Source organism: Colossoma macropomum, unplaced genomic scaffold (assembly GCF_904425465.1).
Source record: "Colossoma macropomum unplaced genomic scaffold, Colossoma_macropomum, whole genome shotgun sequence".
NCBI lineage: Eukaryota > Metazoa > Chordata > Actinopteri > Characiformes > Serrasalmidae > Colossoma > Colossoma macropomum.
The window spans coordinates 10133553-10147613 of record NW_023494810.1 but is presented as its reverse complement, the minus strand read 5'-3'; the positions used below and the strand labels follow the sequence as shown (position 1 = coordinate 10147613).

At 38.5% G+C, this 14061-nt stretch overlaps 1 protein-coding gene across 1 annotated transcript in view; it reads right to left on the bottom strand.

Annotated features, from left to right (window-relative positions):
- Positions 1–14061, bottom strand: part of grip2b (glutamate receptor interacting protein 2b) — a 196387-nt gene that overhangs the window by 53004 nt on the left and 129322 nt on the right. The window contains exons 10-12 of the mRNA XM_036559923.1: positions 8334–8474; positions 5738–5890; positions 3824–4013 (exon numbers count right to left, since the gene is read on the bottom strand). Coding sequence (XP_036415816.1) covers positions 3824–4013; positions 5738–5890; positions 8334–8474 — 484 coding nt within the window. The remainder of the gene's footprint in view (positions 1–3823; positions 4014–5737; positions 5891–8333; positions 8475–14061) is intronic.

The window sequence follows — 14061 nt, the reverse complement described above, 5'->3', positions numbered from 1 at the left end:
GTGATTAAAGTTCTTTGCATCATAAAAGTGTTGATTAGCTTGATGGGGAATGTGCTGTTGATGGTCCTATATATAGGGTTCTATTTAGTACCCAAAAAGGTTCTTCCATTGTGACAATGTCAAGCTTGATATCAAGTCTTTTGAGTGCTGTATAGAACCGTTTTAAAAAGGTTCCATAAATAACCATCTACAACACATTCTCCATCAATCTGAAGAACCCTTTTCACGATGAAAAAACCCTTTAATCAAACAAAGGGCTCTTTGAGTATTTATGGTTCTATATGGAACCATTTTCTTTACTAAAGAACCCTTGTAGAACCATCTTTTTTAAGAGTGTACATGTTCTGATTTGACGTTGGTTCATATTGATGGGGAATTTGCTGTAGATGGTTCTATACAGAACCTTTTTGAAAATGATTCTATATAGCACCAAAAAGGGTTCTTTCGTTGTGACAATGTCAAACTTGATATCAAGCCTTTTGAGTGCTGTATAGAACCCTTTTCAAAAAGAAGAACCTTCTACAGCACGTTCTCTATCAGGCTGAAGAACACTTTCATGAATCAAAGAACTTTAATCACACAATGGCTTCTTTGAGTGTTCAAGGTTCTATATGGAACCATTTTCTTTACTAAAGAACCCTTGAAGAACCAGCAATGTTAAAAAAAACACAAGTACACTCGAGATGAACCATGAGCTCCACACTGAACCATTTCATACTGAAATGGTTCTTTGCATGGCAGACTGTTGGAGAATGCGTTGTATATGGTTCTATATGGAACCTTTTTGAAAATGGTTCTATATAGCACCAAAAAGCATTCTTCTATTGTAACGATGTCAAGCTTACAACAACAGCAGAACCCTTTTTGGTGCTATATAGGAAGTAAATCTACAGGAGAAGACTGACCAGAAGCTACTGTGAAACATGAACTACAATCAGGGGAATTATAAGACCACCCACATGCACTGCTGAGGCCCACAGTTGAGTATACTACACCATGAGGGAACTCTAGAGCTCTGAAGAGGGGAGTACTGACCTACTGACCTCTGCTCTTAGACAAATCTGGGGTGCGGCATTGTGGCTAAAGGTCTAATGGGCTGCAGAAAGAGACTCAAGAATTCAAATAAGGTTGAAAGCGTAAGAAGGTTGCTTTGCGCTGATTTGATTAGGTGAGGAAACAGAGACTGAAAGCTGCAGTGACACAATTCAGTCAGGTCAGAGTACGGATGCATGATAACATCATGAAGTGTGATGTTTGATAAAGCTGTTGAATATCACAATGAGGACATGAGAAGCGATAAATCAGTATTAAACTACTGGATCTATGACTGTTTTTGGTGTGTACGCAGAAATCTGATCTCTCCTTTACGCTAATAGAAATCCCTTTTCATGCATTTCAACTCTCAATGAAGTCAGCTTCTTTTTCGCCTGCTTCTGTTTTGAATTTTCCCGTTCCACCTTAAAAGGTGCAGCAGCTAGACTACATTCCAGCACCTCAGCTTCTTGTTCCAATTTTCCCGTTCTGCTTTAAATTGTGCCCTCATGCTTAAGACTACTAACTGACTTGGACTTTAGATTAAAATCATTTTGCTTTGAATGACCCTGTGTCTTAATTAGGTTTACTTGATTAAAATAAATGAAATCAAAATAAGTATAATGCTACAAAACTTTACTAAGCGTTTTAGTAGTGACTGTTTCGGTAGTGACCATTTTAGCTAATTTTGAGCAGAACTCACAAAAGGCTATCCAGTACATGACTAGCAAACACAGCTTTGAAGAGCTGTACACATAAAATCATGACATTTTTATTAAAATACAAAAGGTTTACTTTATCGCAGAAAACGTGTTTCAGTAATGACAATTCCTAATGTTCCACACTGATTTTCAGACTTTGGGACACATTTTCGTCAACACAGAAAGATCTTACTGCTCAACCTGTGGCCGAAAGGGACAGGGAAGCTGTCTCAGTCTCTGTGTTTCGATAAGGACATGAAAATGTGGGATAAAAAAAAAAAAAAATTCACTAATTTAGGGGTTAGGCTTTGGGACAGACATCTCTCAGCAGAAAGTACCCTATAAATTATGGTTTTGTATATATTTAGCTTATTACTATCTCAATTAATAACTTGGGTGTAGCTCATAACATAATTCTTGTAAATATCTAAAGTCTGAATACTTAATTTTTTAAACCATGGCACAAGAGTTTGAACCAATTCAACAGAATAGTATATATTCTTGGTCACTAAAAACAAGTTAAAAGCACAATAAACCATAGGAGAACTCTTCCCATTCATTTCGGATGGGACTCAAAGCAGTGACCTATTGTCAGCCTGATGAGCTTCCTCAGTCTGCGCACCACAGTGTAAACATGACTGTGATATGGCCCAGACCCCTAAACAGTTTCAGAGTTAAAACCCCAAATGTAAATTTAATGATTTAAAAGTGTCCCTGTTCCTCATCCCTGCCGAGCCTTGACCCAGATTCTGAAGTAATATCAACTTGCATCCAGCCTGATAAGTGTTAGCATCGTTCCCTATGAAGCTCAGAGCCTGCGCTCTTTCTTTTTCCCCTCTGTTTCCCCAGCTCGTCAGGCTCCCTTTCAGCATTATTTTCATATAATCACAGAATGTAAATGGGTTTGAGTCACCCTTCAGGATGTGAAGGGCCAACAGAGAGATGAGATGAGGTGAGATGAGACCGCTGCGGAGCGGGGGATGAATTGGAACGCAGCCCACACAGCGCTGATTCTTAGGGTAGTTGATGGATGCTAGACAGATTGGGTGTAATGTATACTGCAATACACTCATCACTGAATAAGTGCATGCGTGTGTGCGTGTGTGTCATTGTGCATAAGTGAGAGAAACAAGTGTGTGAGAGTGTGTTTTCAGCCTCAGGTGTGGGGGTGGATTATGAGGGTCTACTTTTGAAGCTAAATCCTCTCTCCAGCCTCTCTGTGATTTTACTTACACGATTCTTTTGTGTATTGTTTTCTTTGTACAGTACTGTCCAAAAGTCAGAGGTCACCCTTTTGTTTACTTCATTTCCAGCCAAAACAGTCACCGAGTACAAGTTCAGTGTCAGAAAAAAACTGGTAAAAACATATATTTGACAGAAAATGACACCTAAATATCATTTCAATTTTTTCAGTATTTAGGACAAAATCAATCTATCTATCTATGTGCTACAACTGAATTAAATGTCTATTGCTAGTGTATAATAAAAAACTCTAAGATCAATAAGATCATGCTACACACTGTAATTACCTACACAGTGTGCTGTTCTAAAGGACAGTCTACAGGACTACTCAGACTACATTAGTCATACTAGACTACACTCCACAATTATTACTGTCAGACTGTAAAAACTACACACTGCAGATTCATACTGGGTTAATATCACTCCACAATTATTACTGTCAGACTGTAAAACTACACACACTGCAGATTCATACTGGATTAAAATCACTCCACAATTATTACTGTCAGACTGTAAAACTACACACACTGCAGATTCATACTGGATTAATATCACTCCACAATTATTACTGTCAGACTGTAAACACTATATATACCGTAGATTCATACTGAATTAAAATCGTTCCACAATTATTACTGTCACATTGAAAAATGATAAAGACTCACAGAATCACAGAATTTGTTAGTTATCACTTACACTACACTGCCTCCCTGAGTTAAACTAACCCAGCTTGAATAGGGTTTAAGACAATAGTGGAAAATGAAGGTTGACAGTATTTCACTCAGTTCTCCAGCAGCTGTGTTAAGCTCCTGTGATTGTGTGTACGGCTATAGGTGTGTGTCACTCACTTTTCTGCCGAACTGTCAGGCTCTATAAATCGGATGAGGGGGGGTGCAGAGAGGGTCTCTGTGGCGAATATTCCTCCTTGCAGCTGAACTCCAAAACCATTTAGAGGATCTCCTCTTAAAGTGACCTCGCTGGACTCTATGTGAACAATCTGGCCTCCTGGACCCACTGAACTGGAAGCTAAAGACACAGCTGAAAAAAAAAATAGGTATGACTGACCCCTTTGGACAGACAATTTTGCTCCAAAATTGAAAGAAAATGTTATAATAAATTCTCAAACAATTAAAGTGATAGTAATCTAATTTACAAATTTATTTAATTTAGAAATTGAATTTACACAATTTTCCCCTTTACCCAAACACATTAGACCTAAGTTTATTTTGTACTGGTTATGAGGCTAATTAGTTGTTATGTGCACCATTTGAACATTTCGGATGGTTGGTTTTCACTCTGGAATGGCCAACAAAATGTTGGTCCTGAAAAAAGTTAGACTGCAGCTCTGCTAAACAATCTCAAATAAACGTGTTTGCGTGGTTTCTGCACTGAGCTACAAACTGTGTCTATAAAAAATGGGTGAAAGAGGAACTTGTGCATACTTGTATAAACAATACTGCTGCTTTGAAGAGCCCATAATCTACATTTCTCTTGTATTTTACTATTTTTTCCCAAGGCACACATTTGTGTGATTTTATGTACCAAAAACAGTCGTAATTCATATATTTAGTCATATTAGTTATAGCACTAATATATCCAGGTTCAAATAGTCCACATACCTTCAGCATGAATGGGTGGGGCTAAATTGCTGTAGGCTGAATGTCTGAATGGGTGGGACTAAAGTGTTTGAAGTTGAAGTGAAGCTAAACTGCTGAGAAAATTAGAATTAAAAAGCAGTAGGAATTTATTTGCTCAAAAAAACATTCATATCAGAATGAACACAAATAATATCGATACAACGAACACTGATTTTATGTATGTCCATCTGTGTTTTCTCCTCATGGCAGCACAGCATTATTTGTGGTTATCATCCGATACCTGGTTTGGCTAATCAATGCCTCATTATGTTAATTCAGATGTGCTGGTGATGGAATTTAATAAACCCATGTGGTGGCTGGGGGCATCCAGGAGACATCTGGAAGCAAAGATTGTTCTTCAAACTAGCTCAGAAGATATTATCTACTTTTCTGACAATGATAAATCCTACTTTTTACTGTATTTACGTTTATTTACACCTATTCTAATGATCTGTGGTACCTGCATAAGCAAAAGCAATCTTATTGCCAAAATAAATGGCTAAAAAAACTATCACAGTAATGTATATAAATGAACTGATTTTTGTGACATCACAAAAAACAGTAAATTCAAGCTATGCTGTTTTTGTAGCTTAGTTTCCATTTATGGAATTACGGACTGAAGAGAGAACGGTTCACTTTGAAGCAATGTTTATATGCTCAATTATTTCATAAAAATCAGGAAAAAAATTTTTCTCCACGATATAGGCCCTTTAATATTGCCTTTATACAAGTAAATTTATTTCATGTCATGTTGCACAGATATTTAACACTGAGAAAGCAGGCTGAATATATAGTCAAATATTTTCCCAAAGAGAATATCATATACAGGATATCACATTACACAAGTATAGGATGGTATGTGAGAACTGTGGGAGTCACTGAAGTCGGTATGAGTCCTCTATACAAACACGTGGGACGATGTCTCTTGATGTGAGGAATCAAACTAAAGTCAGAGGCTCTCTCATCCCAGCATGCTTCTGTTCCTCCACCATGTTGTGACACGAAGCACAAAGTGACATGAATGTGAAGTTTCTACTCACACACACTCGCTGCTTTCAAACTACATTTAAACACCAGTCACACACACACACACACACACACACACATCCTCACAAAGTCACTTACAAGAGCTCTTGTGCTCTTTTTTCCTCTGTCTCCTCTTCAGCATGGAGTTGCGGGGGCTCATGGGGTGGGTTGTACGGGGCAGAGTGCTGGATGACTGGCTGGTCATGCCTGATGTAGTGGTGGAGCCGGGGGAGAAATTAGTGGAGACTACAGCTGTTAAAAAGAGAGAGAGAAAGAAAAAGAGAGAGAGATTTCTTTTCTTTCTGTCATTCTTCAACCCTTAAAGGTCCAGGGTCCACCAGCAGGCTCAAGGTTTTATTACACTTCTATACCCTAAGAATAGCTCAGCCAGTTTGCACTGAAGTCCCTGTAGTTACTGAACAAAAGTGTGGGCTATAGAGGTATAAAGGTATAAGGAGGTATAAAGCACCCCAGCATTGAGCTGTGGAGCAGTAAAACTCTCTGGAGTGATGGAGCTCCAACCAATACCCAGTAGGATGAGTTGGAATGTCCAGAACTAATCATCCAACATCAGTACCTGACCTCACTAACATTTCTGTGGCTGAGGAAATGCCAGAATGAGCAGGTGTCTAAGCTTTTGGACATAAAGTGTATTGGTAATGTATATACATGCCACGTCATTACTTGTACTGCTTCTGCAAAATTGTTTATTGACCACCAATAATGTATTATATAAATTAAAAGAATGCGGAAAATAAGAGGAAGACACATAGAGAGAGAGAGAGAGTGAGAGAGAGAGAGAGAGAGAGAGAGAGAGAGAGAGAGGGAGAGAGAGGGAGAGAAAGGAGAGGGAAATTGGAATCTACTCATAATTGATGTCTGCGCCTCTTGTCATGTTTTCTTTGAACATCTTTGTTCTCCACCTCCTTTCAACTACGCATTCAACACGTTGTTGTGTATTTCTGAGATCTTCTCATCTAGAATTTTTTCCTCCAGTGCCACACAAAGCAGCACCTGCACACTTGAAACCGGCGAGCTTCTCGCTGTCTCTTTAAAAGGGGTACTCCAACCAAAATATGTAACCGTTGCTGAGCCTGCTGTAAACATGCCCACTCGCCTCCTACAGTGCTGCAGTACAGCACACTACTCCCTAGAGTGAGATTTTCAGGTTAAAGACTAGGAAAACCCTTTTCTATAGATGTATCTTGAAGGTGGGAGGAACTATTAAAAAACTACAAGTGTTTCTGGATGGATACTTGAGGGCTGTTTGCTTTCTTTCTCTCCAGTTAGCCGGTTAATGTACACAGAGCTCCAGAAGGGATGTGGTGTATTTTAGGTAAGAGGGACATGGTGTATTTGTTTTTAGGTAAAAATCTTGTGCGCACAAGATACTAGCAGGTGAGCATCCAATACTATGTGGTGAGCACCCGATACTTTCAAGTAAGCATCAGATACTATGTGGTGAGCACCCAATACTGTCAGGTGAGGACCCAGTACCATAAAAACCTTAATAATTTACCAATTTGTCATTTTTTTAAATTAGTATCTGGTGTTCACCTAATAGTATCGGGTGCTCACCACATAGTATCTGGTGCTCACCACATAGTATCGGGTGCTCACTTGATAGTATTGCATGCTTACCTGATAGTATCACATGCTCACCACATAGTATTGCATGCTCGCCACATAGTATCGGGTGCTCACCTGATAGTATCTGGTGCGCACCACATTTTTACATTTGTACATGTAGAAGGAGTTGTAATGTTTAATATTTATTAGCCTCGTCATCACAGCACTTCTCGATCAACATATGGAGATTCCCAATAGTTGACATATGTGCACAATGCATGTTGGGTATTGTAGTGAGTGAATGAAAATGCAACACTGTGCTTTTGTGAATTCTGTCAAACCGATGTTGCACTACTATTTTGCATAACATGACAAATAACATTAATTTTAGTTTTAAGGACAGACTGCCCATTGGTTTTGGAGAGATTTTATATGCATATGATGTACGTAAATGAACTTTATTTTGACTCCTTTTTCAACGCTGCATGCTTGCATTAGTTTTGCTAAGTTTTGCTAACCTTTCTAAGTGAGTAATCATATGAATAGGAATATACATCAGACTTTAGTTCCCTTTTACTGTTAATCTAAGGAAACAAATACATTTTAAGTGTTATCAGAGCGAATGAATTGAGCCTAAGGTCACCCAATGCCTGAGCTAAAGCGTGGCCTAGAGGGGTATAAAGCCTTCCAGCATTGAGCTGTGGAGCAGTGGAACTGCATTTTCTGGAATGATGGAGGGTCACCCAATACCTTTAGGATGACCTGAAGTGGCTTTTGTGATCCAAAACTAATCATCCAACATCAGTACCTGACCTCACTAATCCTTACAGCAATGTTCCAACATCTAGTGTAAAGTCTACTCAGAAGAGTAGAGGCTGTTACTGCAGCAAAGAGGGACAAATTCACTATTAACAACCTTCATTTCAGAAGACAAGCAGGTGCTTACAAACTTCCCAGACAGGGATTAAGCCTAGTCCTAGACCACCACAGCATTCTGAATGGAGATTCTTCATTAAATGGAATATGCGGTACAGGATTCGCCTTAATCCCTTCCAGGAAACTCATAGTGTACCATGGTATTCATTTGCAGGGTGCTTGAAGTTGAAGAATCTACAAACATACTTACATTTGCAGTAGTCCTGAGTGCTGGAAGGGTTGCTTGATGTGGTGGTCCATGTGGAGGTCTTACAGTGACCAGGATGCTGGGAATGGCAGTAGTTCACACAGGGGTCCCAACAATGCGGGTGGTCACTCTTTTGGACTTTCACTGCATGCACACACACAAACAACTCTATTACTGTCACAATTCAGGCAGCAATTAAAACCACTGTTACTCATCCACTCTGAATACGCAGAAGGTTCCAAAAGTTTGAGACCACTGGAAATATGGGATCTCTTTCATTTAAACCTGGAAATAAACAAGAAGTTTTAAAAATCCAAAACAAAAGTTATGGCACGTAAAATTTAATTATTCAAGGTTCTGCACTATTTGTAGGTCACTATTGAAATTTAAGCAAATCGGTCACAGCAGGTGTGTTTACATGGACTTCATAATCCGATAACTGCAGAAAATCAGATTTTGTCAGTAATCCGCTCAACACATTTACATGCACTTGGTTAATCAGATAATGTGAAACTCCAGGTCTACATGAGTCAGACAGTAATCGGATTTCTGCTTTGCAACCAGCCAATAAACTCACAGAAGACGTGACATAAACATAATGTAAAACTTCATGCCATGGCTTGTAAATCACACCACTTTACCTGAAAATATGAAAATATATCATCTAGAACATAAATATTTAAATCCTTCATTTCATCATGCATGTAGTCAGTTTCAGTGTCACTCCAAAAGCGTTTTGTTACCGTCTCGTTTTAAATACTGCTTGCTTATTTACGGTACCGCCATCTGTTTCGCACTTGCGCAGCCTGAGAGAAGCGAAAGAAATCTGAGTAAGAGTTCACATGCACTGAGAAATCTGATCCAGCTCTTTTTATCAAATTTCTTGATCGAATTTCTAGACCAGAGGTCACTAATAGGTGGACCCAGACGCTGTCCTATGCGGACCTGGACCTATAACCGATAAACTATGAAGAATTCTTTAATTTTGATGGGGTGGTCCTATTTTAATCAGTGTAACTTTTCTAGTCATTACGGTACTGCTTTAGCGGCCCTGGAAACCCACAGAACATTCACATGCATCGTAAATATCACGTGACGCTACTCAGCCTATGACTGAGGCTCGAGTGAGTGTCACACACACAGGGGAGGGACGAGGGAGAAACAGCAGTTGGAGAAGAAAGTGAGTCAGAGGAAAGTTCATTCACATGGTGTGCTCAAAAAAGAGAAAACTGACAATAAAAGTTGTTGAAATATTACTGTATTGTACCTTATTTGATTTGACATTCAGTTGTTGACTGCATAAGATATTGATGTAACTACTAGGCTACTTCAATAAACAGTATATGGCAATGAATCATGATGCAAGTTAGACATTATTATGTTCTGGACTTGCTTGAGGAAATGTTCTCTAACCGGACCTTATTGAATTTTAATTACATACCCCTGTTCTAGACCTTACTCTGATCTAAGAAATCAGTGTGTCCTATTCTGGAGAAAGGTACAGATTTCTTTACAGTGGTGGAGAACCAGGGGTCACAATGACTACAACACAAATATAGCCATTTTATTTACTATTCAAAACCACCAGTGAACCTATATGTGTCTTCTGGTTTTTTGGTTTTATATGTAATGTTGAGGACGGCTAAATAGTGATAAACCCAAAAAAGTAAGTTTTTTTGGGGACTATTTTGCCTCACAATACCCTGCATGTACTCCTCCACCGTGAATGGATTTTAAAAAGACATCTTAGGTCAAAACGTTCTCAGACGTCAGGCAGTGTGTTTATAATCATTTAATGTAAAACATTTTCTGTGAGGGGGATTTTAAAGGCATTAAACTGTTAAGACGTCTGGTTCCTATCACCACCACTGTGAACAATTCTGACTCAGTAAGTTTCTCTAGAACAGGGCATTTCACACCAAACCACTCTGAATGACTTTATTTACATCTTGACCATTAAATCATGCAGAGATTTTGAGAAATCTGTGGAATCCTCTTTAAAAGAGTCTGTATAAAAAGGTAAGATTGTTTTTTTAATCTTCCACTGCAGCTCGTGTTCAGACGACTCTCAGGAGGACCTGATCTACTCATCAGAGGCTTTTGCAGAAACCCGTGGAGTGCAGCTGGAGTGCACACTGTAAATAAGCAAAAGGATGACATACTGTACCAAACAGTAAGAAATCTGTGAATATTTCAGAGATTTCAGAGATAGTTTTCACTCAAATTGTTAAACTGGTAATATAATCTAATGATGTTGTAATAAAAAACAACAGAATGCAAAATTGAAGCATTTAGCGGTCTCAGACTTTTGGGTCCCACTGCTGTACTCAATTAAAGGCCCACATAATGGATATATCACATCTATATATGGACACTATGCAGGAAAACAGCCTGTTTTGGTCAAATTACATATTTTGTTTGTATTCTGCAATAAAAATAAATGAACACATCCTCTACAGCAGGCATGTCAAGCAGGGGACCTCCTGGGCCAAAGTGCTGCAAAACTAGTATTTATTCTCATCTAAAAAACTCTGAATTCAGTTCATGAAGGCCTTGCTAATTGGCTGATAAGCTTAATTTAGGCATGTTTAATGAGACAGTGTGTTGACGTCTGTGTTTCAGCCTGTGAGGACTGGAGCCTGACGCACATGCTCTACAGAGAACACACTTACATTTACCATTTTCTGAATTTAACATATTGTGAAAAAATAAAAGATAAAATGTGGCCTGTGCAAAAGTTACAGCACACTTTATATTTTCTTACATGTGGCACTGCAGTTTTTTGTTTGTTCCAACTCTTTAAATTTCAGAAAAAACTAAATGTCTTGATGCATATTGTTAAAAATGTCTCAAAGTATCATGACAAAATATTTTTGCCATACCGCCCACCACTAATGACTGTACATATATCAGTCTTAAAAGCACAGTCACAAAAACAGTCTATTTAGTTCTAAAGGACAAAGTGAGGACATGTAAAAATGGTAAATAAAACCACACCAATGTTATTATTGGACCTCAGGGGAAAAACTAAATATAGGAAAAAATGTGGGATATGGGCCGTTTAATGCTATGAAAGGCTAGCACAGCATGTTATTCTCTGACATGTGGAAAAACACTTTTTGCATTTAATATTCAGCATAAAGGAAAAAATTCAATCACACCAAGTCCTTGATGGCACGTCACCAGTCAGAGTTGGTCGTCTTCTAAATGTCATGTTTAGTAATTCGTTCTTGCATAATGCGTTTTTCCAAATTCCACAAAAACAGCTACAAGCTGAAATGACCCATTTAAAAGTGTGTGTGGTTGGGGGGGGGGCGGGTCATTGGGGACGCCAAATGTTGTGCATAACAAAATTGAATATTACCTCGCTGATAGGGTTCACTGCATTCACAGTGTGTACAAACAAGCAGCGTCATGCAAACAAGGCACAGAAGTCAGTCATATTGCTTAGCTTTGTTAATAATGAAGGAATTGAGCATTGTGAGGGATTATTAATAGTGGGAAAAGCATTAATAAAGCACACAATGCTGAAATCCTTTATTTGGAGTCCCGGGGGCCTGCTCAAGCCGTATTTGAATGATAATCTCCACTCTAATACACTGGTCTGGAAAAAGAATGCTCTTCCAAAACAATGAGGAAGCTCATTTGGAACGGGTTAATGAAGTCTTGCCTGCTGGAGGCTGGGTGAATAATTGAGTGAGTGTGCGTATATGTGTGTGTGTGTGTGTGTGAGAGTGTGTGTGTATGTTTATGCTCATCGCTCCAGGCTGTGGCATCTCCTATAACACTCTTCCCAAATAAAGCATGCAACATAATACCAGCCCATATTTGGTGTGTGCATAATAAACACAGTACATTTCAACAGCTTTGACAACAAAAAATAGACCAATACCTTCTCCAAAATGGACCAATAACCTTTTTCGAGTAAGGTTAATGTAAAAAAATCGGGCCAGGCTTTATTTCGATGGCTTGATAGTTCCGCACCAGCATACTTGCAAATACTAAAATTGTTAACAAACTACTTAAAGAAAATCAGATCATTAACAGCATTCAAATTTGGATTAAAACTAGGGTTAGGTTTGAGCTGTGATTAAGTTTAAACTGACTCTTAGGTTTAGGATTACAGAAACACCCTACAGTACTGTGTAAAAGTCAGAGACCACCCTTCATTTATTTAATGTCCAGTCAAATTTAACTGAAACTTACACAGAAGTCTCAACAACTAAATATAATATAATTTTTCAGTATTTCCTCTGTCCACTGTTCTTCAAAGAAATCTGCAGGGATATTTTTCCACACCTGCAAAGTTCAGTCTTAGACGTTGGTTGCTTTTCACAATCCATGTAATCAAACACATTCAGTGATGTTCTAGACTCTGGGGTGGTCAGTTCATTGTTCTGAGAACACCAGAGCTTCTTTGTTTAATGTGTTAATGTATTTCCTTTTATCCCTGACTGTGTTTACATGCAAAGATTTTTGGCAATTCAATTGAATATATTCCGATTATAGATGAAGACTGAGGTGTTTATATGCTCACTCTACTCAGCAATCTAATGGAAAATCTCATGCTTTATCATTACAATCTTTATCATTACAATCATTACATGCAAACTACAAGTAATCCGATCCAAAATTACACGCATGCATAGGGTACCTCTTATTGTAGACGCTACCATGACAACAAGCATCACATGAGTCCAGTCAGAGTGAGATGAGCAGCAGTGAGCAGTGCTTGTGTTTTTAATTACTTTAAGATGATGTCAGACTCAGGAAAACATGCTTCACATGTTCTTATTAAAGAAGGGCGAGAGGAAGACGTCGTGTTCTGAGACACAGAAGATGGACGTCCGTCCCACTGCCGTCTTTTAAAGATCAAAGCATAAACTTTGTCTCCTCTGCAGACCAGTTTCTGCTCCCGCCATGTTGAACATTATGAACTTTCACTATGAATTGACGGGCATGCAAAAAGTACTTAAACTTTCTGATTGGGAATGTAATCAGATAGAAATTGTATTCTGAATGGCCTCAATCAGGCTAGTCTACTCTGATTGAGGTGTTTACATGGACGTATTCTATTCCAATTAAGTTTTTAGTTGGATTAATGTAATATTAGGTTGCATGTAAACATGGCTAGTGATGGTTTCTTAACAGCTACACATCCTTTCAGACCTATAGCACTGAGTTGTCTTCTCACAGTGGAAGGATGGACAGAAACACCTGTGGATGTTTTCAGATCTGAAGCAGCTTGATTTTCTCCTCTCTCTCAAAGATGAAAGCTTTGAATGTTGTTTATCTGATGGGGACAGATTTAGTGCCAAGCCCTAAAAGGGGTAATAGACAGCATACTGTGCTGCACTAACAGGACTTAATTATAGCCTCTTTGTAATGAAACGTGTTCTTTACTGACCACAATGTACTCAGAAAAGCAAGCTGAGACATAATTTATCCTGTAAATGTATCAGGAAATTAACACTTTTCTGTAGGGTAAATAAGGCTATGGCACTTACATAAGCCCTTTATGACAACTGACATAAACCTACAAAGACACAGATTGCATCTGCCTTGCTTAACATCAAGCTGACATCACGTCTATGTCATGACACAAATTATTTTCTGACATTAGGTTGCCATGACACTTTCTGCTATCTACACTAAGCCACAAAGTTAGTTGTTACAACATTTTGTCAATTCATAAGCAACACTTATGAAATAAGTAGTGGTTTCAATTGAT